General features: G+C 39.0%; 2 protein-coding genes across 5 annotated transcripts in view; one reads left to right on the top strand and one right to left on the bottom strand.

Moving 5' to 3' along the window:
* Window positions 1-12,283, top strand: part of LOC140118200 (F-box only protein 36-like) — a 22,478-nt gene extending 10,195 nt beyond the window's left edge. The window contains exons 3-4 of the mRNA XM_072135797.1: window positions 5,042-5,214; window positions 8,117-12,283. Coding sequence (XP_071991898.1) covers window positions 5,042-5,214; window positions 8,117-8,281 — 338 coding nt within the window. The 3' untranslated portion in view covers window positions 8,282-12,283. The remainder of the gene's footprint in view (window positions 1-5,041; window positions 5,215-8,116) is intronic.
* UPF3A (UPF3A regulator of nonsense mediated mRNA decay) lies at window positions 9,237-25,483 on the bottom strand. 4 transcript variants are annotated; one of them, XM_072135793.1, is made up of 10 exons: window positions 25,178-25,483; window positions 23,955-24,061; window positions 22,618-22,724; window positions 21,437-21,535; window positions 20,420-20,548; window positions 18,175-18,230; window positions 17,922-18,080; window positions 16,152-16,306; window positions 11,910-12,207; window positions 9,237-9,585 (listed from the first exon to the last, which is right to left on the bottom strand). In XM_072135793.1, exons 1-10 carry the CDS (start codon window positions 25,316-25,318, stop codon window positions 9,433-9,435), a joined length of 1,404 nt encoding a protein of 467 aa, XP_071991894.1. In that variant the 5' UTR covers window positions 25,319-25,483; the 3' UTR covers window positions 9,237-9,432. The 4 variants fall into 4 exon arrangements, with proteins under 4 accessions (XP_071991894.1, XP_071991896.1, XP_071991895.1 ...); XM_072135795.1 differs by having other exon boundaries at window positions 11,966-12,207; XM_072135794.1 differs by having other exon boundaries at window positions 20,420-20,530.

The following is a 25,483-nucleotide window of genomic DNA, read 5'->3' as shown; positions in this document are numbered from 1 at the left end:
CCTATATTGTTCTTCACCATACCTGAAAAGTTCCACAGTCTATTTTTAAATTTGACTCACTGTCTATACATATTCATATTCTTCATGTAGTTAAGTTGTAGCTCGGCTATGTCATTCATGTGACTGGCTGAAGAGAATTCCTAAGGGAATTGTGAATAAGGGTGTTGATTGGACTCACATAGGGTAATTTTCATAGATAGTGAGTCAACTTTACAAATAAATTGGGGGATAACAATATAGGGATAGTTGTACTGCTGTATAATAGCAGTTTTGAAATATATCTTTAGTTAGTATGGGTTGGTTTAAGCCCCAGGCTCCCTTTAAAGCTCCAATAGACCTTAATGGAGATTAGCCAAACATTCTTGAGCTATTGTCCATTTATCATGGTCACAGGAAGGTTGTCTGAACTTTGATTTCAAGATCGTGGGACTAGCATCTGTTGTGTAAAGTGGATGTAGATATGTGTGTGGTAAATAGCCCTTTAAGTGCTATGTATGATCTGCTGAGAATTTTGGGTATACAACCTGTAAATACATTTCCACTGTACGAAAAGGAAAATGCTTCCAGTCCTACTTTAAATAAAGCAGCTCATATAAACAAATGCCCAACTTTCAGAAATCATTGTGATATGACATGGGATGATAAAGAGAATGTCTTGGCAAGTAAGAAATATGCGAATAAGTTTCATATTGTGAAGTGGAGCATGCATAGCCTTTAAGACTTGGTACATATATAAAGTTGGCCGGCAAAATCAGTCTCTATAAGGAGAATGACCCAAATTCATGGCCTCTAAACTAGCCAAATCTGCCCCCAACAGTATACAGATAAGAAACAATGTAGAGGTGGTCCCCTACTTAAGAACACCCGACGTACAGACGACCCCTAGTTACAAACGGACCTCTGGATGTTGATAATTTACTGTACTTTAGCCCCAGGCTACAATGAACAGCGGAAACTGTTACCAAAGGTGTGTGTAATTAAGCTTTATTGTTAATCCTGGTTCTTATGACAACCCAACATTTTTAAAATCTAATTGTCACAGAGACCAAAAAAATTGTGGATGGGATTACAATCATAAAATATACAGTTCCGACTTACATACAAATTCAACTTAAGAACAAACCTACAGAACCTATCTTGTACGTAACCCGGGGACTGCCTGTATCTGCATACATAGTAGTGAGATCCCAACTGCTAAATGTAGATAATTTTTCAAACTGGACCTAAATTCAACTAACAGACAGACAGGGAACCTATTTAACCCTTACAGGACTCAGCCCTTTGTAGTTTTTGCGTTTTACTCCCCTCATTGCAGAAGCAATAACTTTTTTTTTTTTATTGTTATCGGTGGGACAAATTGTACTTTTTAGTGGCGCCATTTAAACGGTTAAGGGCCGGGCCCTTTCCTGTTTTTTCATGTCCATTTTTCACTTCCCACCTTCAAAAATCTATAACTTTTTTATTTTTACACGTAAAGAGCTGTGTGACGGCTTGTTTTCTGCGTAACAAATTGCACTTCATAGTGATGGTATTAAATATTCCATGCCGTGTACTCGGGAGCGGGAAAAAAATTCCAAATGCAGTGAGAATGGTGAAAAACCGCATTTGCGCCATTTTCATGTGGGCTTGGATATTACGTCTTTCACTGAGCGCCCCAAATGACATGTCTACTTTATTCTTTGGGTCGGTATGATTAAGGGGATACCAAATTTGTATAGGTTTTATAATTTTTTCATACATTTACAAAAATTGAAACCTCCTGTACAAAAATTATTTTTTTGATTTTGCCATCTTCTGGCGCTAATAACTTTTTTATACTTTGGTGTACGGAGCTGTGGGTGGTGTCATTTTTTGCGAAATGTGATAATATTTTTAATGATATCATTTTTAGGACTGTACGATATTTTGATAACTTTTTATAGATTTTTTTACATTTTTCAAAATGGCAAAAAAGTGCCATTTTCGACTTTGGGGCGCTATTTTCCGTTACGGGGTTAAACGCATTGAAAAACCGTTATCATATTTTGATAGATCGGGCATTTTCGGACGCGTCGATACCTAATGTGATCACCTATATGATTTTTACTGTTTATTTATGTCAGTTCTAGGGAAAGGGGGGTGATTTGAAATTTAGGTTTTTTTATTATAATTTTTTTTTTAACTTTTTTTTATTTTTACTATTTTTTAGACTCCCTAGGGTACTTTAACCCTAGGTTGTCTGATCGATCCTATCATATACTGCCATACTACTGAATGGCAGTATATGGGGATTTTCCTCCTCATTCATTACAATGTGCTATCAGCACATTGTAATGAATGGGTTAAAACGAAATAGCCTCGGGTCTTCGGAAGACCCGAGGCTACCATGGATGACGTCACAGGGACGTCACAGGGAGCGGCGATCCCAGGTAAGATGGCGGCGCCCCATGCGCCTCTATCTTTTTGAGGCTGCGGGCAGCTTTGCCGGCAGCCATCGCTGTGAAAACACCCGCGATCGGTGCTAGCACAGCTATGGAGAGGGCTCAGCCCGAGAGCCCTCTCCATACAGCGCGACCCGACCGCCGTCGTGAATACACGGCGGTCGGTTGCGAAGTGGTTAATATTCCATGTAATGTACTGGAAAGCTGTAAAAAAATTCCAAGTGTGGTGAAACTGACAAAAAAAACACATTTGTGGCGTTTTCTTGTGGGCTCTCTTTTTACGGCTTTCATTCTGTGCTCCAAATGACACTTCCTCTTTATTTTTGGGTGGATTCGATCACCAAATTTATGTATAGGTTTTAATAGATTTAAAAAAAAAAATTTAAATCTTTGTACAAAAAAAGGATTTGCGATTTTGCCAAATTCTGAGGCTAATAACATTTTCATTATTATTAATATTCATGTTAATCCTGGTTCTTATGACAACCCAACATTCTTAACCCCTTATCACCTATGGTTGTTTTCAGCTTAGTGACCAAACTCAATTTTTAGAATCTGATTGTGTCACAATAAGTAGCTATAACTTCGGAAAGCTTTCACATATCCACGTGATTTTGAGATTGTTTTCTCGTGACACATTGTACTTCATGTTAGTTGTAAAATTTAAATGATAAGTTTTGCATTTCATTCTGAAAAAAAATAAAAATTTGGCAAAATTTTGTAAAAATTCTTCATTTTCAAAGTTTGAAATGTTCTGCACTCCAGACAGGAAGTAAAACTACCCAAAAAGCTAACATTTCTAGAATGTCTGTTATGCTATGATATGTTATGCGTCCTCTCATTTTTCTAGGATGTTATGAGGCTTAGAACTTTAGGTGTGATTTTTCTAATTTTCATGAAAATCGCCAAAACTTACAGTTTGAGGGACAACTCAGCTTTTAAGTGACTTTGAAAGGCCTAAATTATACCCTAGAAGTGTTTCACATGGGTTAAAACAAAATGGATGTGTGATTTATAAACTTTTGAATTTTTTGGGAAAATACATTCATTTAGGCCAAAATTCAGGCCCAATTTCTCCTGAGTGTACTGATACCCCATATGTGGTGGTAAACTGCTGTATGGGCACAAAGCCAGTCATAGAATGAAAGCAGCGCCATTCACAGAAGATTTGTATTGTCACAATGTACAGGCTGTAAAATTTTATGTGAACATATGAGGGCTTATTATTTGCGAGGTGAGACACACTTGTAAAGATAATTCATTTTGGGGGTCTATAGTTTTTTCTTTAAAAATGTATTTAATCATAGCACATAACATATAAAATTACATATTTATATGGGGGGGGGGTCTAAAGCTTATTCATGAGATTTTATTTCAAGGGGGCACAAACAAAATCATCAATTTTTATTTTGGACTTTTAGCACTCCCGCGGCGCTGAGCAAAACCAATATTGGAGAAAATCGCATTGACAATTTTCATGGGCATAACTTCGGTATTTTTCTGTCGTCAGATCTGGTTGAGGGCTTATTTTTTGCGAAAAGAGTTGTTCTTTTCAGTCGTATCATATTAAAGCGCATAACTTTTTTGTTCACTTTTTAGTGATGGTATTTGATAAAAAATTGTATATTAACGAAAGTTTTTTGTGTTTTTATTTTACATTTTCCAAATATGTATGTTTTTTGTGTTTTATATACATTTGTTTACATTTTATATGTAACTAGGGGGGATTATGGGAATTTTATTTTATTTATTTAATCAAAAAATATTTTTAATGGGTTTTTTTTACATTTTTTAACTTTTCCACTCTTGGGCTTGAACAAGTGTTCATCTGATCGCTTGTTCAAGCCCTTATTGTGCATGCTCAGTTACTTACAGATGGGTCCTGCCAGGAGGTGGAAAACGGGGTGGAGAGGAAGGGTCTGATCCACGGGGGACAAACTTACATGCCACGGTCATGCTTGACCGTAGTGTGTAAGGGGTTAAACACGCAGTGTGTAAGGAGTTATTCCGATCCCAGGTGTGAGTGCCCGACACAGCACTTGCAGGACCCGATGTCCCGAAATCTTCTTCTGACGCGCCGCTGCAGAAAGACAGTGCATCAGAAGAAGTACCCTTAATGACCGCCATAAAAAGCCGATAGGGTGGTTGTTAAGGGGTTAAAATCCAATTGTCACAGAGACCAAATAAATTCTGGCCGGGGTTACAATTATAAAATATACAATTTCGACTTACATACAAATTCAACTTAAGAACAAACCTACAGAACCTATCTTGTACGTAACCCGGTGACTGCATGTACTACTGCTATAGTGCTGTCTAGAGCAGAATATCTGGAAGATTAATTGGTTTGGCTCTTATTCCATGTCATGTCATGAGTCTTCATAAATGTTTTGCATTGATGTAGAGGGTAGCAATAGAGTTTTAGATTTCCTTTTTTCAACCCTGGAAAAGTAATTAGCATATTACTTAACCTTTGTGGGTCAGGATGAGGGTAAACTTTAAATGTTGCATATCAATGTTTAATTATTTAAGAACAGAGAACTTCTTTCTCTGAAAAAAATGATTTTCCTTGTATCACTTTCATGTTAAATTATTAAGTGTTGTTTTTTCTAACAATCTAGGGCCATTAGAAAAGATTTTTGGCAAGGACACAATGGAATATGTAGTAAATTTATGCAGAGGACAATTTGATTTAATTGTTCGGATACCTGATAGCCTCAAGATACGTATCTTATCATTTCTTGATACACAAGACATTAAACAAATGTCAGAAACGTGCAGAGCTTTCCAGAAGGTAAGCTTCAAATTGATTGTATTAAGTTGCCACCCTAATAGTCATGTTTCAATAAGTACAGTTTTTTTTCCTATAGGTGTAAAACAATAAACATTCTGGATACTATAGCTACTGGTTCAATAATATATTCTGCCTCCATTACCTAGATAATACTGACATACTTTCCAAGTGACTACTGGCACTTATAGTCCTTATGGTAGAGATGTTAAACAGACATTGGAAGCAACACTGGATTTGGGAGCCAAAGCAGGGTAAGTTTTCTTTTTTTTTTTTACACTTGCATTGGCGCCCATTATGTTTTTCAGGATTCCCCCCACCCTTCTCAGGAATACACACTTTTAAGCAAGGCCTACACAAGAACTTAACTTTTTTTTAAGTTTATGACAAACTACATTTGCTAGATATGTCTCTTAATTTTCTTAACTATCCTGGAAAATCAGAAACTGTTTGAAAGTATGTAGTTAAAGGGAACCTGTCATCAGGAATGTGATTATAGCTGCTAACAGGTTCCAATAGCCTATTCTATGCTGATTTTAAAAATGCTTTTCTCAGCATTCTGAATCATTTCAGCAGTTTATAACAGTTTATTTTACATTATCTGGCTCCTTGCCGGCAGCATGTGGTGAATCCCGGAGTTGGAAGGTGGGGCAGCTACAGCCTGTCTGTGCCTGTGTCAATCTCCTCTCCTTCACAAACATCCAGCTCCCTCACCCCTTCCCACTTACTTTTTATGTGCATTGAGTTGGGAGGGGAGGGAGGGGGATTATTTGGAATAGAGGAGGAATGCATAAGGACACACATGCAAACAGAGGCTGCAGCTGACCCCCCCCCCCCCCCCGCCTCCTCAACACTGGGACTAACCACATGCTGCTAGTACAGAACCAGATAACGTGAATCAAACATTTATGCTAATGAAATTATTCAGAATGCTGACAAAGACATTTTTAAAAACAGCATAGCATAGCCATGGGACTTGTCATCAGCTAAAAATGACATTCCTGTTCACAGGTTTACTTAAAAGTTGAAATTCAAGGCGTCTACAGCGGCCACCTTCACAACGAAACATGACCTCCAACAAGTGGGGTGACACTTCCATCAAGACAATGACCATAAGCACACAGCTAAAATAACAAAGCAGTGGCTTCAGAACAACTCTGTGACCTTTCTTAACTGGCCCAGCCAGATCCCTGACCGAAACCCAATTGAGTATCGAGAGAGACTTGAAAATGGCTTTCACCAACATTTACCATCCAACAAGAGGGAACTGGAGAGGATCTGCAAGGAATAATGCCAGAGGATCCCCAAATCCACATGTGAAAAACTTCTAGGAGGTCCCATAGCTGTACTAGCTCAAAATATGCTTCTACTGAATACTTCTGACCATGTGATATTTCAGTTTTTCTGAAAATATCTCCTTTGATCCAGAGCTATTGCTGCTTCTATGTGTTGGATTATTTGTTTATGTAATTGTGTAGGGACAGATGAGGGTATCTAGGGAGAGATAACAATGTAGGTGTTTTATTATTCCATCAGACAAGGCCCCTAGTAGCAGTGCTGAGGACTGAATGCTTGCTTGAAGCACCAGTAAGGAGAATCAGCTGTGCAGAGCAATGGAGAGGAGGGTTGATAATGACATGAAAATGTGCAATCTGTTTTTAGCACAGAGAGGATGGAGAGAGCAAAACAATGGCCATCTGAAGGATCACTAACAGAGGGTTAAGGCTGCTGTATAGAAGAGCAATGTTCAAGTTTCTGGTAACTAATCTAGTTGCAGAAGGGCTGTAAATTGAATGTCCTACAACATATCAAAAATTTTCTTAAATGACAGTTTAACCCCCTTTAATGACTCTTTAATCCCTTCCAAACGCGTCTTGTAAGATAATATGCTGTATAATAAGAGTATGTGCACAATTTTTTAAGGGACATGAGATGCTGAGGGTGTTAGTGGCTCTTAGAAGCTGAGGGTGTCACTATCAGCAGCACTGAATATCCAGGGGATATTTGTGGGACACTATTTTCAGGGAGCACAGTGCTTGGCTGCATTACACTACAGGGCAATGTGTTTGGCAGTATGTCCATGCAACAGTAGAGCTGTAATTTTGGGTAGTGCCATCTGTGACACAATTTTGCAAGAACAATATATGGCACTATTTTCAGGGTTCTGCATGTAGCTGCATCATATCCAAGGAGTCCAAATAATAAATTTGGAAGGTACAGTGTCATTATTATTTGGGGTAGAATAGACTGAGGCACTGTAAGTCTCTTTCAGTGACTGCCTGTCTGTTGCCGGCAGTCTCAGTGACTGTCTGTCGCCAACAGTGACGGTCTGTCGATTGACTGTCCCAGAACTCAAGTTTCATTTACACACAGCTGTTTAAAAAATTACACCTGATCTCTGGTTTCCATGGGCATCTGGAACAGTTTTTCCTGAGACATTTCTGATAATCTTCCCCTATCTCTACATCCCTATCATCTTACCTCATACATAAGCATCTTATAATCATTGCCTATTGTAACCAATCACAGCTCAGAGCTCATATAAATGACCTGTGGCAATACATCAACCAATCACGGCTCAGCTTCCAACTGCCATAGCAGCAGACAATGGCTTCTGTATATGGTAGTTAATAAGTGGGTTTTTGGAACGCGTGGGGTGAAAATTTTGTCTCAAAACCTGGTCTCAGACGTTCCATAAGTAACAGGCAACAACTGTGGAAAATTTGGTGATTGTAAATGTGACGGTTCCATTAGCCGACATACATACACACACTCAGCTTTATATATTTTATAAATATATATATATCTCAATGCTAAGTACTGTACAAAGAACTGTTTGTAACATACATTATAAAATATATTTCACTGACTACTATTTATATGGGTTCTTGCATATATTTTACAGCTATGCAGCACTGAGGAGTTCTGGGAAAAAATGAAACCAAGAAAAGAAATAAGTGTTAGTGCTGCTAACAGTAAAAGTAGCTGTATTTCTGTGAAGACAATGCAGCGCAGCCAGAAGGTGCAAGGCCCCGTGTGGATGCGTGGAAGAAGAAACATATTATTTTAATGTGATAAAAAACAAGACATGGTTAAGATTACTGTAGTTAACCTATAGTCTGCAAAGGACTCCTATATCCGTGCTCTCCTATTACATTCTATGACATTCCTACCACCCTCTTATTATTATATCTATATTACCTTACTTCTATTCATCTCCATCTTTTATGGAAATTAGAAAGATATAAAATTTTGTAAAATAATTAATATTAACTATTTTTCCCTCTTCCCATTTGTGTACTCAGGATTTTAGTGTTACCTTTACATTATTTTAAGTATACATTTTTATAAAACATGTATTTTATTTCATTGTGAATGTTCATAAAATAAAGGACTCTACTCTATTCCATCATGAGAAAAGCTCTAAATGTAAGGACTTGTGTTGAGCGGATCCGAACCGACCCCTAACTTTTTGGGGAGGTTCGTTGCCATGCCATTGGGAGCAATAACCCTCCCAAAAATGAGGCTATGCTCATGACTAGTAAGGACCATTTCTGTATTATCCCTATTTACACTAGGAACAGTATGTATCTATGTTAATATAGTTTCTTATGATCCTATGGGCTCTAAGGCTGAATGGAAATCATTTATCAACATTTTCTAATATTTTTTTATTTAAATCTGTTTTTATATTTAAAAATAAAGTTTTTGGAATTTGTTACCTCTCACCATAAACACATCGGAATACAGGGCATTTCCTCCATGTCTACAGACTGCCAGCAACACAGCGTTGTAGCAATATTTTATTAACTTGCATACAGAAACATAGGAAATGCTGCAAGTATCACTGACTTCACCACAGTACATTTCTAAAAACATTGATACAACTATAGGAAACTGTATGTGCTAGTTTTGCGACCTGTCTGACCTACTAGCGTTTCACAATAAATAAGAATAATAAATACAGAGATTGATCAAAGCTACTAGTAGTGTTATTTTCCTTGAAACATAAAATGAACTTAGTATGTGGACTGTGGTACTATTTATTAGGAGCTCTTTGGCACAAAACGGCTTAGCAGAAAGTAACATTTTTTTCTACTCTTCATCTCCAGGGGAAGAATGAGGCAGGCAACATGTGGTTTGGCTTCAGCTTTTTTTGTCCATAGTCAAAAGTGGAGTCAGAGCACTTGCATAAATACTTTTCTTTTGAAGACCAGGGTCTTATCCAGCATCCTCACTCGTCTCAGAGTTTCTTCCAGATATGTTGTCTGCATCATTCTTCATGTAAGGTGGTTCCTCCAGATATTTATTTGTAAATCCTGTAGTTATGCGACTGCGAGCTCCTGGCTGGTATAGCTGCATGGCTGGGCGATCCTGTTAAAAAGTTAAAAAAAAGTGATTAAGATACAAAACTTTATCTATAGCATTAAACAGTATTTTTCTGCCAAAGGATGTGGGACATTGCTCTCCTCCTCATAGATTGCCTGTATCAATTTACAGAGACAAAATGTTCTACAAGCCTCAGCAATGCTCTCACCTAAAGTATAGTATACTGGGGGTGTAGCAAAGTTTTTTGCGCTGCTCTGGACCCTGCTGCATAAATGGATAGCAAGCTTGTCATTGAAAGCTCCAACTTATACATTAAAATTGAAAGCTAGATGATTGCCTGCCAAGGCAGCCTACCAGCTGCCAATAACCTTACCGTTATTACTGTACATCCATGGATGAGCAGCTATGGTAGATGGGGGTTGTCTACTTGTAATCTGTGGTTTGTGTACTGGTCTCTAAAGGGAAATGTAACCATTGCAGCCAATCACCGGTCGTAGCGGTTATTTGTCAACACCACTGCAGTCACATTAGTAACAAGTCTCTGTCGTTCATTTTCCCACAGAAAATTATAAAATGAAAGCTGAGCTTTTTGCTCTCAGTTTTGGACAAAAATAAATAAGCTAAAAACGCTAAATCCCTTCAATAAGTAAAGACAGTCCCCATTTGGAAGAGGTATATTTAGTAAGCTTAACTCCAGACAAAATATTTTTTGTCCCTGTGACAACTGGACTTTTATAATTTTGGGATACCATGAAAAAAGGCAATAAAGCCTAATTGCAGAAGCTTTTCATAACTCTTATGTTGGCCATTGCAGCCTGGAGCTAAAGTTCAGTAAATTACCAGCAGCAAGATAGGTTGACCAGAGGTCACAATGTGCAGTGATGTCCGTTTGTAACTAAGGATTGTCTGTAAATCGGGTGTTCTTAAGTCGGGGACTGCTTGTATCTGGAAAATGCATCAAAATAAGCCCTCGTATGTCCACATTTCCCTAAAATTAAAAAATTGTGACAATAAAAATATGAACTGAATTTCACTCTTCCCTTCAATGCCCGCTATGTGCCCATACAGCAGTTAACAACACATATGGGGTATTGGCACACTCATGAGAAATTGTTTATAAAACTTTGCAGTCCATTTTGTTCTTACCCTTATGAAATAATAATAATGAAACCCTTAAAGAGGACCTATCAGGTTGATCAGGGATCCTAAACCAACTACAGGTCCATAGAAACTGTGCATTAGGGTCTGAATCAATCAATATGACAGCTGTACGTTGAAAAATGTAAAACAAAATAACTTTTATACTTACCTATATACGATACGGCAAGTGAAGATAGGTTAATACTCCAGCTTCACTGTGCCTACTTTGTACCTACAGCGCTTGCACAGTGAAGCAGGGGTGAACTACACACGTGGCAAAGGGAATGAGAAGGGAGGTGAGTATAAAGGTTTTTTTTTATATGCACGCTTAAAAAATAATAGAAGGCGATTTGTGACACTAAATCTCCGGTCCAGAGGACCTGTTGGTGGTTTTATGTCCCAAATCGTCATGACAAATATTCCAATTTCTTCCAATGACCAGCAAGATTGGCTTTTATCCTTTCCTAATAATATAATCTCTTCAAAGAAAATATATGCGGTGTTCATAGTAAACACTAAAATCTAAATACAGGCAGTCCCCGGGTTACATACAAGATAGGGTCTGGAGGTTTGTTCTTAAGTTGAATTTGTATGTAAGTCGAAACTGTATATTTTATAATGGAAGTTCTAGACAATTTTTTTTCTTTTGCCCCAGTGACAATTGGAGTTTCAAAATTTTTGGTGTAATTGGACCAAGAATTATCAATAAAGCTTCATTACAGACACCTTACAGCTGATCATTGTAGTCTGGGACTATAGTAAAGCATCCAGAGAGCTTCACCAGAGGTCACAGTGGGCAGAGGGGTCCGTCTGTAACTATGGGTTGTCTGTAAGTCGGGTGTCCTTAAGTAGGGGACCGCCTGTAGTCATATACATAACATATTCATTAATGGTCATTAACATATATAATTCAAAAAATAAAACACATGCAAGAATTATTTCTACAGGTAAAACGGCTCTTTGTCGTTGCAATATTTCATTTATAAAATTATTTTTTTTAGTCTTGAATCACACATTTTTACTTACCATGATATGTATTTTTATATAATGCAATTAAAAAACTGAATGCAATAACATCCAGAAAAGATGCAACATGGAAATGATAAATGTGGTTATTTTTATATATTTATAATGTGCCTCTTTAGGCTTTATACTTGATGCATATAGAATGCTCTTTTTACAGGGGCGTTGTTAGCTTAGCAGAAATGATCCTGAAAGAATAAAAGAACCTTATTTCTTATGCGCTCCTTTTTGGATGCCATGTCATCACACTTGTCCTCTTTACCCAGTTTGTCTACAGCATCCGCTGCACAGCTGTTGTTGTGGCTCCCTTTCTTGGTCCGATCTTGGCTGAATCCCTTCCCCCATTTCTGGTCATCTTCATTTCTTCTAATAAACTTGTCAAACTCATAGTGGTGTCTTGGTTTTCTGCATTCATCCATTCGGTGATACCTTTGTCGTTCTTGATCTTTATCTCTGTATCTCCTTTCAATATCTCTTTGCTCCTTATCACTATCATTTTGTGCCCTGCAACCAGAAAACATGTTAATTATTTTATGTTTTGTGTTATTCCTCTAAAATATAATAAATACTGCTGCAAATACTTTTTATCATTTCCTTCAAAAGTCAGGCTTTATAGTATAGTACCTTATGCCTAAGTGTTCTACAAAGACTGGGTGTCACTGATCTTTGGTCTCTTTCACACATGTGTTGCAGATCACTGTGGACATGCAGAGAAAAAGGAACAGAGAGAAACAGCGCTACCTAGTGCGAGATTATCCTTGGTTAGTTCGGGGGTGCTCTTGAGGAAGAGGTGCTCTTGGGTGAGATTGGGTACTCACCTTTGCTGGTTGTGCTAGAGACAGGCACAACGCTGGGTCAGGCATATGTGGTAAGTAACCGCTGCCGCATCCCCACCCTCGCCCCAAGGTTGGGTAACAAGGGCGTATAGCAAATGGGCTGGAGGGTAGGTCACTAATTGTGCCACCCTATGTGTAAAAATGGGACGTCAGAAAGGCGCTGGTCATCAGGGGTAAGAGGTTTCCTTTTATTCAGAGATATTTAGGACAACGCGTTTCGCACTCCAACGAGTGCTTCCTCAGGTCTAATACAATACACAAAAATAAATTAATTTTAATATTTATGGTAAGTTAAAAAGGAGAATGGCAGGCAGAGGCTCGGTATACCAAAAAGAATAAAAGAATAAAACATAGGCTTTAAAAAGTTCATATAAGTTAGGAAATGATACATTTTTTTTTCTTTATTTAGAGACAATCCCTTTTTTTTTTTTTTTTTCTTTATTTAGAGACAATCCCTTTTTTTTTTTTTTTTCTCTTTATTTTATTCAGACACTCACACCTATAAATTTCCGCCAAAACAGGGGAACCTAGATCACTTCTCCAGCACAACAAGCCTAGGTGAGTCCCTCCAGACTTCTATTTAGACATCCATCACAACCAGCTACATAGACTATTGGCCCTCAGCTAAACACAACTCCAGGGCCCCTCATCTTTAAGCCATCCGATGCATACTCTATGTCACAGGTCACTATATTTATGATTATGTTGTACTATATAAAATTCCATGATTTTAACCAATTGGTTGTTTTTAGCCTATAGGTTTGTTCATTTATATGTATATGTATGTATGTGTATATATATGTATATATATATTTTTATTTTTATCATGTATTATCTGTCTCTTCCACTTCCAATGTGATCACCAATTACCTTAGAGAAGGCCATAGGAATATTTATTTCCCTCAAATGTATCATTTCCTAACTTATATGAACTTTTTAAAGCCTATGTTTTATTCTTTTATTCTTTTTGGTATACCGAGCCTCTGCCTGCCATTCTCCTTTTTAACTTACCATAAATATTAAAATTAATTTATTTTTGTGTATTGTATTAGACCTGAGGAAGCACTCGTTGGAGTGCGAAACGCGTTGTCCTAAATATCTCTGAATAAAAGGAAACCTCTTACCCCTGATGACCAGCGCCTTTCTGACGTCCCATTTTTACACATAGGGTGGCACAATTAGTGACCTACCCTCCAGCCCATGTGTTGCAGATCGTGTCAGAGTCTGATCAGGGTTTGGTCAGTGAAAAACTTACATTTTTCATCAGAGTTTAATCAGTTTTCAGTCAGAGTTTGTTCAGTGTCTCAGTTTTTGATGCGCATTTTCAATGCAATTTCAATGCGTTTTTCACATGCAGATAACGCATGTGAAAAGGACTCAGGACTGAGCTCTATCTTTACTATGGCAATTGATTCATGAAAAAAACGCATTGCACTTGCATGTGTCTCAGAGTGCAATGCATTTTTGATGCATCTCCATAGACCTGTATGGTGTGTTTTTCACGCTTAAAAAAATGCACGTGTGTGCGTGAAAAAAGAGACTTAGGCCCCTTCCACACTTGCGTTGCAGATCACGTCAGAGTCCGATCAGGGTGCAATCAGGGTTTGGTCAGTGAAAAACTGACATTTTGCATCAAAGTTCAATCAGTTTCAGTCAAAGTTTGACCAGCGTCTCAGTTTTTCATGTGCGTTTTCAATGCATTTTCAGTGCAATTTCAATGCGGTTTTGACACGCAGATAACGCACGTGAAAAGAACTCAGGACTGAGGTCTATCTTTTCTATGGCAATTGATGCGTGAAAACGCTTTGCTCTTGCAGAGTGCGATATGTTTTTAATGCTTCTCCATAGACTTGTATGGTGTGTTTTTCACGCATGTGACTTGCAAAAGTAGAGCATGCTGAGATTTAAAAGAACTTTAAAAATAATGTGCGTGAAAAAAAGAAGTCTGAAAAAGCCCATTGATTACAATGGGTCAGAGTGCAATGCAAGTTCTGCACCTCAAAAGCACGTAGAAAGTGTGGAAGGGGCCTTAAAGGGGTTCTCAAGAATTTGAAAAGCTGTAGTGTCACATGTGTCAACAGGTCGCATGTGAAGGTAACCTCTTTCAATTCAACTGAATTGCAATACCAGCTCACAATGCATTGACAGAAAGCTGCCATATTTACTAATCCTGAACATGTTGTTTAAAGAACAACAGGAACTTTTTAGAAATGCTTTGTTTGGGGTTATTAAACATATTCTTTTTTTTAGAGTTGTTATTAAAAATAATTAACTAGCATAAAACTTTAGTATAAAAATCATTAATGGATCCCAAACACGGAAAATGTATAAATATAATAATATAATAAACATTTTTTTAATATATATAGTGGAGTTTGGGGTAATTTAGCATTAAAGGTAGAAGCTTCTGGGCCTCACAGACGTCTTTTGTGGTGCTAAGTGCCAAATCAATAATGCTTTACAACTTTTACAGGACCAAAAATAATAAACAGCTTAGCCACTACATAGGGCAACCTTCTAGGTTTAAGAAACACTGCTGAGGTTCCTACTCCGCACTCTAGCTCTCAGTGAGCTCCAGTCATCTTGGGATAGACCCGTTTCTGTCTCCAACTGGTCCACAGTCCTCCTGCTGACTGCAGGACACACAGCGCTGCCTTGCTGTGAGCTCTCCCTCTGGAGTTGGCCCATGGATGGGAGTGGTCAAGGTCCTTTTCAACCCTAGTTTTGGGTCGCTCTCCTGCATCCTCTAGGTTCACACTCTTACAATATGTATATTCAGGACCACTCCTACTCCTGATTGTTGGCTTAAAAAAACTAACCAAAATACTTCTGTATGAAAATGGGGTAAAGCTTAGGCTACATTCACATTAACGTATGGAGGACGTATATATACGGCCGATGTATATACGACCGATATACGTCCTCCATACACGTACCGCTCCGTACCCGGAAAAAGATAGGACCTGTCCTATCTTTTGCCGTAATACGGCGCTGTGCCCCATTACTTCCTATGGAGAGGGGCGGGGGTGAGCTGCGCTCACCTCCTCTCCCCGTGCACTGCCGTTGCCTGCTACGGTACGGTACGGGCGGGCAACGGCAGTGTGAATATAGCCTTAGGTTACTCAGTGATGAGGGTATAAATGCATCAAAGAGGATTTTACCAAAAACCACCCCATCTTAGGCAGCTTTCAGTCATCACTGTAGTCTATAATGCATTTTTGAGCCAAAGCCAGAAGTTGATCCAGGAATAAGGAGTCCTAATTAATGTTTTGTATATATGCTGAATCAACTTGTGGGGTTGACTAAAAAAACTGCAACTTAATTTATGCATATGCACAAATAAACACCATAAGGTCTTATTCAACAAATCAGAGTGAGTACTGAATTTTTCCAGACCGAATAAATCCCTGGTAGCAGGAGTCCCTGTCTCCCTATTACCACTGTCTCAAACTGGAAATTGCATCAAACTACCGGACAATAGTCCTTCAGGGAAGTAGTGGCTCCTAAGCATAAGAAAATGGCACAATAGAGTTTTTTGTCAAAAAATTTTCTATTCCAAAATAAGCAAACATTGCAAATAAACAATGAACGCATATAACAATGTACTCCTACTTTTCTTTCAGTTCTTTCACAAAATTTTCGAATGTTCTTGCTTTATTATTCCCTGGTGACTTTTCCCATTTTGATTCCTCATGGTCAATTTCATCTCCTTTCTCTTTTTGTTTCTCACTGATGATTTCTTCTCCCCTTTCAGGTTTTTTTAGGAGCTTAATGTGGAGAAATATTAAAGTGAACATTCCAATATAAAGAAAAACATAAAATATAAATACAAATGACAAGCTTTAATAGGGAATAAAATTCTACGTACAGGCGGTCCCCTACTTAAGGACACCCGACTTACAGACGACTCATAGTTACAGAGGGACCCCTCTGCCCACTGTGACCTCTGGTGAAGCTCTCTGGATGCTTTACTATAGTCCCAGACTGCAATGTCCAGCTGTAAGGTGTCTGTAATGAAGCTTTATTGATAATCCTTGGTCCAATTACATCAAAAAAATTTTAACTCCAATTGTCACTTGGGCAAAAAAAAAAATTTGTCTGGAGCTACAGTGATAAAATATACAATTCCGACTTACATACAAATTCAACTTAAGAACAAACCTACAGAACCTATCTTGTACGTAACCCGGGGACTGCCTGTATATACTTCCAGTACAGACAGTCCCTTGGTTACATACAAGATAGGTTCTGTAGGTTTGATCTTAAGTTGAATTTGTATGTATGTCGGAACTGTATATTTTATGAATATACAGCCACAATTTTTTTGGTCTCTGTGACAATTGGATTTAAAAAAATTTGGATTGTCTTAAGAACCAGGATTAATAATAAAGCTTAATTACAGACACACTTGATAACTGTTATACCTGTTTATTGTAGCCTAAGGCTAAAGTACAGTAAATTACCAACATCCAGAGGTCTGTTTGTAACTAGGGGTCATCTGTAAGTCAGGTGTTCTTGAGTAGGGGACCGCCTGTATACTTATATTTTATATAAGTAGCTAGTGCACAGGATAAGGTTGACACCACAAGACTGGGCCATCGATTACAGTTCTGCGCTGTTGTTCAACAGGCAAGCAGGGACTCCTTGTATCATATATAACTAGTCCCTTCCCAATAGTCCCTCCTCTGCACTGTGTTTGGTTTGTGATATGCTGCCAGCATACAGTGGCCCACATATACCAAAAACAGTGCAAACGGCGCCAGATTCATGATTTGTGGCTCCAGTTCTTCAAAAATCTGTCGCCCCCTGCACTACAGAGTGAAGCTTTAACATGGGGCGTGCAACATAATTCTGTCTGACTTTGCTTGGTAAATGTGGCGCATGGTCCGACTGAGCACCGGAACACCCATTTCAATTCAGAATTTTGTGTCGCTTTGGGTATAGGGCAGTGTGTGCCACAAAGTGTCCCATGCGCCAGAAATTTGTCTCAGACACTTCTTGAATACATAAGCAAGCAGTTTGCACCGAAAAGAATGTACAAAGTCTGAGAGAAAATTGGTACAGCAGCTTTGGTAAATGTGGGCCAGTCTCTTTTTCACAAAACAAGAAGCAAAGTGTTGACCATGTGGACTATGGGGGAGATTTATCAGAAGTGTCTGAGAGCAAAACAGCTCTAGTTGCTCAAGGCAACCAATCAGAGCTAAGATTTTATAAACAGCTGTGGTAAAATTAAATCTGTGCTCTGATTGGTTTCCATTGGCAGCTAGAACAGTCCTGCTCTCATAAATCTCCCCCTATGACTTTATGAATTATTAATCATTATTATTAATCAAGTTTGCATTAATCATCTGAAATATAACATCTTCAATAAAACTTTGTTACCTTAATACGTATTTCCTTTTCACACATTTTTTTTTGCTTGTCTGCTTCTTTCCGTTTTCGTCTTTCTTCTTCTCGTCTTTTTCTTTTTTCCTCCTCTCTCAACCTTTTTTTTTCCAGCTCTCGTCTTCTCCTTTCTTCCCTCTTTTCTTCTCGTATTCTCTAGAGTAGGTTTACATATATTTTGTTATACTTAGTGCCACAAGAAGCTGTGCTATGCTATACTTGAAATGGCATCAAGTGTGATTCATTATACCTGTTTCTCCAACTTCCGATTTTTGATGAATTCCAGCAGTGGAGTTGTTCTTCTAGCTAAAAGTCAAATATTATATTGTAAAATAAACAGAAATTAAACTACACATAACCACTGCTAGCATTCATATGTAATCATTTGCTGTAAGTAACCCTTTCATTATATGTATACAAATATCTATATGCTGTATATATCCCCTTATATCAGCTTATTTTGGCACTATTTTTCAAATCTGGCCTCTGTCACTATAAGTGCTTATAGCTTTGGAACGCTATAAGATATCCAGGAGATTTTGAGATTGTTTTCTCATGACACATTGTACTAAATTCTCTACATTTAAAGCAGATATAGCACAATTAATTCATAACTTACATTTGCCAAATGTTTGTATGGTCATTTAACATTCCACCAATTTTACTATAATTTTATGAGGCACAGAATTTGGGTGCCATTTTTCACATTTTTTGGAAAATCACCAAAACCTGTGTTTAGAGAGACCTACTCAACTTTCAAATGACTCTTATTTTAGAGTGCGTAACATTTTTTAAGAGCATTATTTAAAAATTATCCTTTTACCAAGCAGCACGCCAACAGCCACTCACCATTTTCAATATAATCAACTCCAACACTTTCATACCTCCATCAAAACACACTTCCAACTCTCTCGTACCTTGACATATTTTGAACAGATGTGCATGGCACGCTCTCAGACGCCCCACGCCCTTTCAGAGATGTACAAATTATTAACCACTCCCGACCGCGCGTCCACACCTCCATTTTGTAAAGCTTGGGAAAAAGAACTGGGGACGACATTCACAGAGGGACAATGGTCACAATGCTTCTCCCTGGCTCAGAGGGCAGTTGTAGCCTCCAAACATCAAGAAACCAGCTACAAAATTTTGACAAGATGGTACACTGTACCTTCGCTTCTACACAAAATATATCCAACAGTCCCGGACAGATGCTGGCGTTGTGGGTCTGCGAGTGGTACAATGTCCCACATCTGGTGGCAATGTCCTCGCCTACAAAGCTTTTGGTCCAATGTACTCCGAGTCATTGAAGAAACCACAGGCCTTAAAATCCCTAACTCCCCTGAGGCAGTCCTATTATTTATGTTCGACATTCCCGTCTCAACATACAAGAAATCTCTGGCCAAACATCTCTTGCAGGCAGCTAAGACAATAATCCCACGGAAATGGAAATCTGACTCCCCTCCCACTTTGAGTGAATGGTTCGGGGAAGTTGCCCTGACACACAGAATGGAGGAATTGATCGCTCAATCTCCAAAAGATCGCACACGATTTACAAAAACGTGGTTTCACTGGAAGCAGTTCCTGGGCTCCCAGTCCTACCGCACACTTCAAGATTGAGGTTTCTGTGGAAGTGGTGCAACCGGGGAAAAGAAATACCTCGACTACACCTCTAGTACCACCTAGTACCCTTGCTACCCCCCCATCCCTCCCATCCACTCCTATCCCCAGTCACCCAACCTTATTTTCCTTTTCTAACCCCCCCCCCCCTCTATCTTTTATCTTCCCTACCTATAATTGCATTGCATAGTGGAAGTTCTGCTTGTTTTAACTCTGCCACAATTATTATACATCTGCTGAGAATAAGACAATGTTTAGGCAGAGGCCGGTTCACACCATTTGTTCTTATTATAAATGCCTTCTACTTACCTGTTTAATCTGTATGTTGACTTGTTCTCTATGCATGCCCTAAAGGCAATAATGCATTATCTTACGTTACTTTGTATGTATCTTAACTCTCTCAATAAAACCTTGAATGAGAAAAAAAATTATCCTTTTATGGAACTTTTTTTTTTTAGGCATTTACCGTGCGAGTCCAGTATATATTCTGTATTATACAGATTGTTACGGACATGGCAATACCAAATATTGGTGTTTTTTATACTTTATTAAGTGTTTGTATAGGAAAGTGACATTTTAGGGGCTTATATTTTTATTTATTTATTTTTTATTTATTCTAATGTTTTAAACTTTCCTTTTTTTTAACTTTTTTTTTTTTTACTTATGCTTTCTTGAACTTGTCCAATACGCCGGTGCCAGACTTGTCCAATACGCTGAGCCGGTGCCAGAAGCGGAACGTGATAGAATGTCCAGGCATGGGAAGTATCTTCCCCCAGGGACATACTATTATGTCTAGGTGCGCGTAGGGGATATAACGCAGTATATAGTATTCCAGTCAATGGTAAAATGAAATATAAAAGGAATAAAAATGTACGAACCAATTAGCTCCTTTGTTTTTGCTTCAATTTCCCCCAAGAGGGTTTCTGGATTTGCACATATTTTTTCCTCCTCTGCACAGTAGTTCTCCAAAAATTTCTTATATTCCACATCTGTACAATAAAAAATATCTACTCATCTGTTATAAGTATTTCCACTTTATTGTAACTGCAGTCAGTAGGCTGAATAATTTTGCAGTATATACACACACTAAAGCCCCATTCACACAGCCACAGTAGAACTTTGTGGTACCCGGTCACGGTGTGGTGGGTACACTCCCCCTTCCTTCTCCAACCAGCCCTGAGCTCGCCCAGATGGATGACTGTGTGAATAAGCCCTAAGTCGTTATTTAAGAATTACATGCATGCATTGCATTGATTTGCATGTGTGTTTATTTTTCCTTTCCCGACATAGCACAGTGACTGTCACTCACCATCTCTTTCATTGACGGTCACTGACCACCTCTTTCAATGACTGTCACTGACTGTCCCTTTCAGTGACTGTCTCTGTCACTTTGTCTATAGAGAAATTTATCAGAAGTGTCTAAGGGCAGTACTGCTCTAGTTGCTCATGGCAACCAATCAGAGCTGAAGTATCCCCCTATCTCTGTATCCCTATCCAGCTTACCTCACACACAAGCTGCCTTATACTCACTGCCTATGGTAACCAATCATAACTCAGAGCTCATATTAATGACCTGTTCAAACTGCCAAGGCAGCAGCAGCAGCAGACAATGGCTTCTGTATATGGTGGTTAATAAGTGTATTTTGGAAAGCGTGGGGTGAAAATTTTGACTCAAAACCAAGTTTATGATGTTCCCTGGGTCACAAAGGGCGGCCGTGCTAAATTTGGTTTTTATAAACGTGATAAAGGAATCTGCACCATCAGGTGCAGATTCCTTTACCGTACATACATACATAGACATACACGCTTTATATATTAGATTATTCTTATTTTTCATTGTAACTATTACAAAAAATATTTTAGAAAGTAAAGTATCTCTAAAAGAAAAGACTTACCATCTGAAATGCTTCCAGCTTTTGTGTCTTTTTTTTTCAATTTCTTTTTTGAAATCTTCTGAAAAGGTGCAAATTCAACAACAGCAGGATATTCCTGGCCTAATGGAGAAAATTACAGGTGTTATTACTGCAGCAGTATTTTGTTATATTTATAGCAATTACAACATTTCATGCTAACGAGGAATAAGAAATGGGATTAGTAACAAGCAGTCTACCAGTAGTTTTGACCATGCAAAACTGCAGACAGTGTAGATGCTGATTTAAAATGCTATCAGCGGAGGCAATAGTTTAATTGGTTGTGATTCTCTGTGGCTATGACACCATCACATATGAGTCTAACCTATAGATCACAACTAGAGTTGAGTGGACTTGATGTCCACGTTTAAGGTTCAGTTGCACAACGACATGGACATAATGGCGGATTTGAGGCTGATCAGCCCTTGGCCAATCATAACCATAGCTCGTTGCTAGCTATGCATCAAGCATCAGTTCAGTAGTTATAGCACTGCGATGCCTGTGAACAGCGTTATTCACAGGCATGGATGTGCCACACTAGCAGAGCCATAACTACGTAACTGATGCCTTCTCTCTAGCAGCTTGTGTGTGATTAAGAAGATTTATCGGAATGCTTGGATTTATTTTATGATTAAGGATGCATTCACACTGCCGTATGGGGGACGTATATATGGCCGACGTATATATGCCAATATACGTTCCCCATAAACAACAGTGGGCGCACTGTACCGCTTCGTACCCCATGTAAAGATAGGACAGGTACTATCTTTCTCCGGAATACGGCGCCGTGCGTCGTATATATCTATGGAGAGGGGTGGGAGTGAGGGGCGCTGTTCCCCTCCTCCTCTCCCCGGCACTGCCGTTTGCCCGCCGTGCTACGGTATGGCAGGAAACGGCAGTGTGAATGTAGCCTAATACACTGTCAGATTGCTTCCAAGCTTCCTCCACCAATACTGAGTGTGATATAAGAACACTACATTGATTGATCACAACTGAATTTCTGTTGATCAACACAAGGGAAGACTGTTAACACAGAGAAGATAAGAAAAAATGAAGGGGAAGATGGCATGTCTCTTGTGCTTCTACTTTTTTCCCCTAAAATTGCATTATATATGCCAATAAACCAAACATGAATTTATAACTTCAAATGATATAATATATCTAACCTTTGCTGTCAATGAAGATAAATCCATCAAATCTGTCTCTGAAGAGAATGATGTCTTCCGGGTTTCTAAAGTTAATGTAGGCTCTTGAGAACAAATGTGGATACAGGCTACAAGCATAAAGAGTAAAGTGTGTAACTATAAGAATTACCAAATTTGTATGTGTAATTATTGTACAGTATTATCAAATCAAAGCAAATAAGTGCACCAGTATAAAATTTTTTTAAAGGAGTCTGCTAAGACTCCAAATCACCTCACAAGTAAAAACAGCATTATGGAGGTCATGTTATAAACTATAAGACTTTGAGGCCACAATGTAGTGGAGGCTTCCCCATGGGGCACTACCAATGTACATGTAGTGTAAGATCCCTGGATAGATGGCAAAGGAGAGGCCCGTAATGTTAGTGGAGGCAACCAGGGATCACACAAGGAGACAGGGTGAGATTTCTCATACACTGCCGCCGATATTTGATAACCACCCCTCCCCCCCCCCACGGAGGATACATAATGAGGATTAGACCTCATGTTGTTACATCGTCGGCCCTGCTGCACTGGCGGCAAAACTACACCAGATCTAACCTGGTGTAGTTTTCAGGAAAAACCCTTGAAGGTTCATAAGCTGGAAAGTCCCATACTGGCCCATTTCACCGGCGGCATGGAGGTGGCAAAGTCGCCAGAATAATTGCAATTTCTTGCAGTATGCAAGAAACTGTGATTATTTCAGTACTTCTGTGGGAAAAAACTGGCATTTCAGCACTGATAAAGCCCCCCCACAGTCTCTTTATTCAGCAGACAATCCAATGCAGCAGTGAATAACAGGCTCAGGTAGAACACCATTCTTTCAATGGTTGGTTGGATATGCAGTCTGGGAGAATATCTAATCCTTGGTCCTGTAGCTTGCGGCTGGATAGTAGTTTAGGGTGCTTAGGCAGCAATCTGGTGTAGGTTCTGTGGAGTGAAAGCACACAGAGCCGCTGGTCTGGCAGAGGCGTATGCCTCTGAAGGGGCAAAGCTGCTGCAGGCCTCCATTGGAAATAGATAAAATTACCTAGCTTTGCTTAACAGAGGTGACCAGATTCCATAAGCTCACCAGGAGACCAACTAGAGTGAATTGGTTTGTAATGTCACGTCCTGATGGGCCATTACACTCACCACCCATAAGATAGAGGGTATAGAGAGAGAAATACAAGGTTCCGTAGTAGATTGGTTACACTGACGCTAAAAGTGCCATTCAGAATGTGCCAATACTGTTACATAATAAATAACATAAAACAATAGATAATTATGGTAATGAATTCATTTCAATAACAACAATTTGAAATATTTGCCTTGAATTCTACCTGGGATCAGCTGTGCAGAACTCAAAATAATCATAGGCTGGTAAAGGATTCAGTTGCTCCTCTAGTTGCTCCTTACTTATGCTTGGTGGAAGACGACGTATTACCACCTAGAAGAGACATCACACAAAAAAAGAAGAAAGCTCAGAGACATAACAGCAGATACAATGTATTTTAACACCTTATATAATAGAAAAGAGTATTAATACACTGATCGCTGGTCGTCTTTTTTTGTTATTTACAAGATGCTATATTCCCCCTAATTTCAGTATGAACAAAAAACATAACTACATGTAGACTTTAGATGTAATGCATCCTATGTTTTTTAAATAGGTAAAAACTCAAGAGACATTTAGACTCCATTATCTTTTTACCAATGGACCCCATATACCAGTGGTGGCGAACCTATGGCAAGGGTGCCAGAGGTGGCACTCTGAGCTTTCTTTCAACATAGCATTCGACATAGAACTCAAAGAATCATCCTTCAGTCCCAGGAGACTCTAAATGCTGCTCTCAGTGCTATTTTAAAGCAACACATTCTTAATTGCTTGGGACTGCAGGAAGAGGTAGAACATGTGGAAAATGGAAGATTATCTTTAGAGCTCCTCTAAAGAGGAAAGTGCTGGCAATAAATAAGTGTGTTTTTGCTGTAGTTTGGCACCCGATCTCCAAAAGGTTCTCCATCACTGCCATATACTGTCACAATAACATCGGTGCTTCACAGTGTTCCCTGTGATACAATTATATTGTAGAACAAGTGTCGCTTGTAACATACACAATCAACTTATTCTGAGGAAGATCTTAAATTATGGAATCCTACAAATATGTACTTGCAGTGAAGATGATTAAATGTTTACCATTACCATATATAAACTGTTCCGTTGCACTGAATAAGCTGTCCATGTGTGCTGCCATCTGCAGACATAATGATACATGATGAGAATACATATAGTATATATATATATATATATATATATATATATATATATATATATATAAGTCTGCCCTTGTGCCCCTACACCTTCAAATGCAGTGCAGTGTCTCCTCCGTTACCACGGCTGGGAGCAGACACTGCATGATGTATACAACTACAGAAGAGCGGGGTAGGTCACATGACGGCGCTGTCCAATCAAAGGCTGGTCCCCTGAATAATAGACGTGGAGATACAGACTGGCAGTAGTGGGACATAATACAAGGATGCTGATGGCGGAGGCACATAGCTTCACCTTGCTCAACGTTGCCTTTCGTTCCTCCCGCTGTTTGATGGTGGCCGCCGTGCCGCTCAGCTCCACATCTCGACTGTCAGTGCTCCGGTTCTCCCGGTTGCCCCTCAGAACGGCCGGCGGTGTCTCCCGCTCACTCCTCATGACCAGGGTGTAGCCCCCGGCTTGTCACTTCTTTAGTCAAGACGCGTCTGTGATCGCTTTCCACTGGGATACACGCGTTTCTTTTCTACAATGTTTCTGCTGAGCAACCGTCTGCCTTCAGTCCCGGATCCCTACGCGTAACCGCTGAAAGTGCACGAGAGGCTG

This window comes from Engystomops pustulosus, chromosome 2, assembly GCF_040894005.1.
Source record: "Engystomops pustulosus chromosome 2, aEngPut4.maternal, whole genome shotgun sequence".
NCBI classification, from domain to species: Eukaryota; Metazoa; Chordata; class Amphibia; order Anura; family Leptodactylidae; genus Engystomops; species Engystomops pustulosus.
The sequence above is the reverse complement of the archived record's forward strand: the minus strand, read 5'-3'. Positions and strand labels throughout refer to the sequence as shown.

Bases quoted from the DNA above. Each gene is read 5' to 3' on its own strand.
- UPF3A (XM_072135793.1), bottom strand. From the start codon at position 25,318: ATGAGGAGTGAGCGGGAGACACCGCCGGCCGTTCTGAGGGGCAACCGG. The intron at 18,231-20,419 runs GTTCGTACATTT...TTTGACTTTTAG, and splicing joins AAAAACAAAGGAGCTAATTG to CTAGAAGAACAACTCCACTG. The intron at 12,208-16,151 runs GTAGGAGTACAT...TTCTGGTTGCAG, and splicing joins GTGAAAGAACTGAAAGAAAA to GGCACAAAATGATAGTGATA.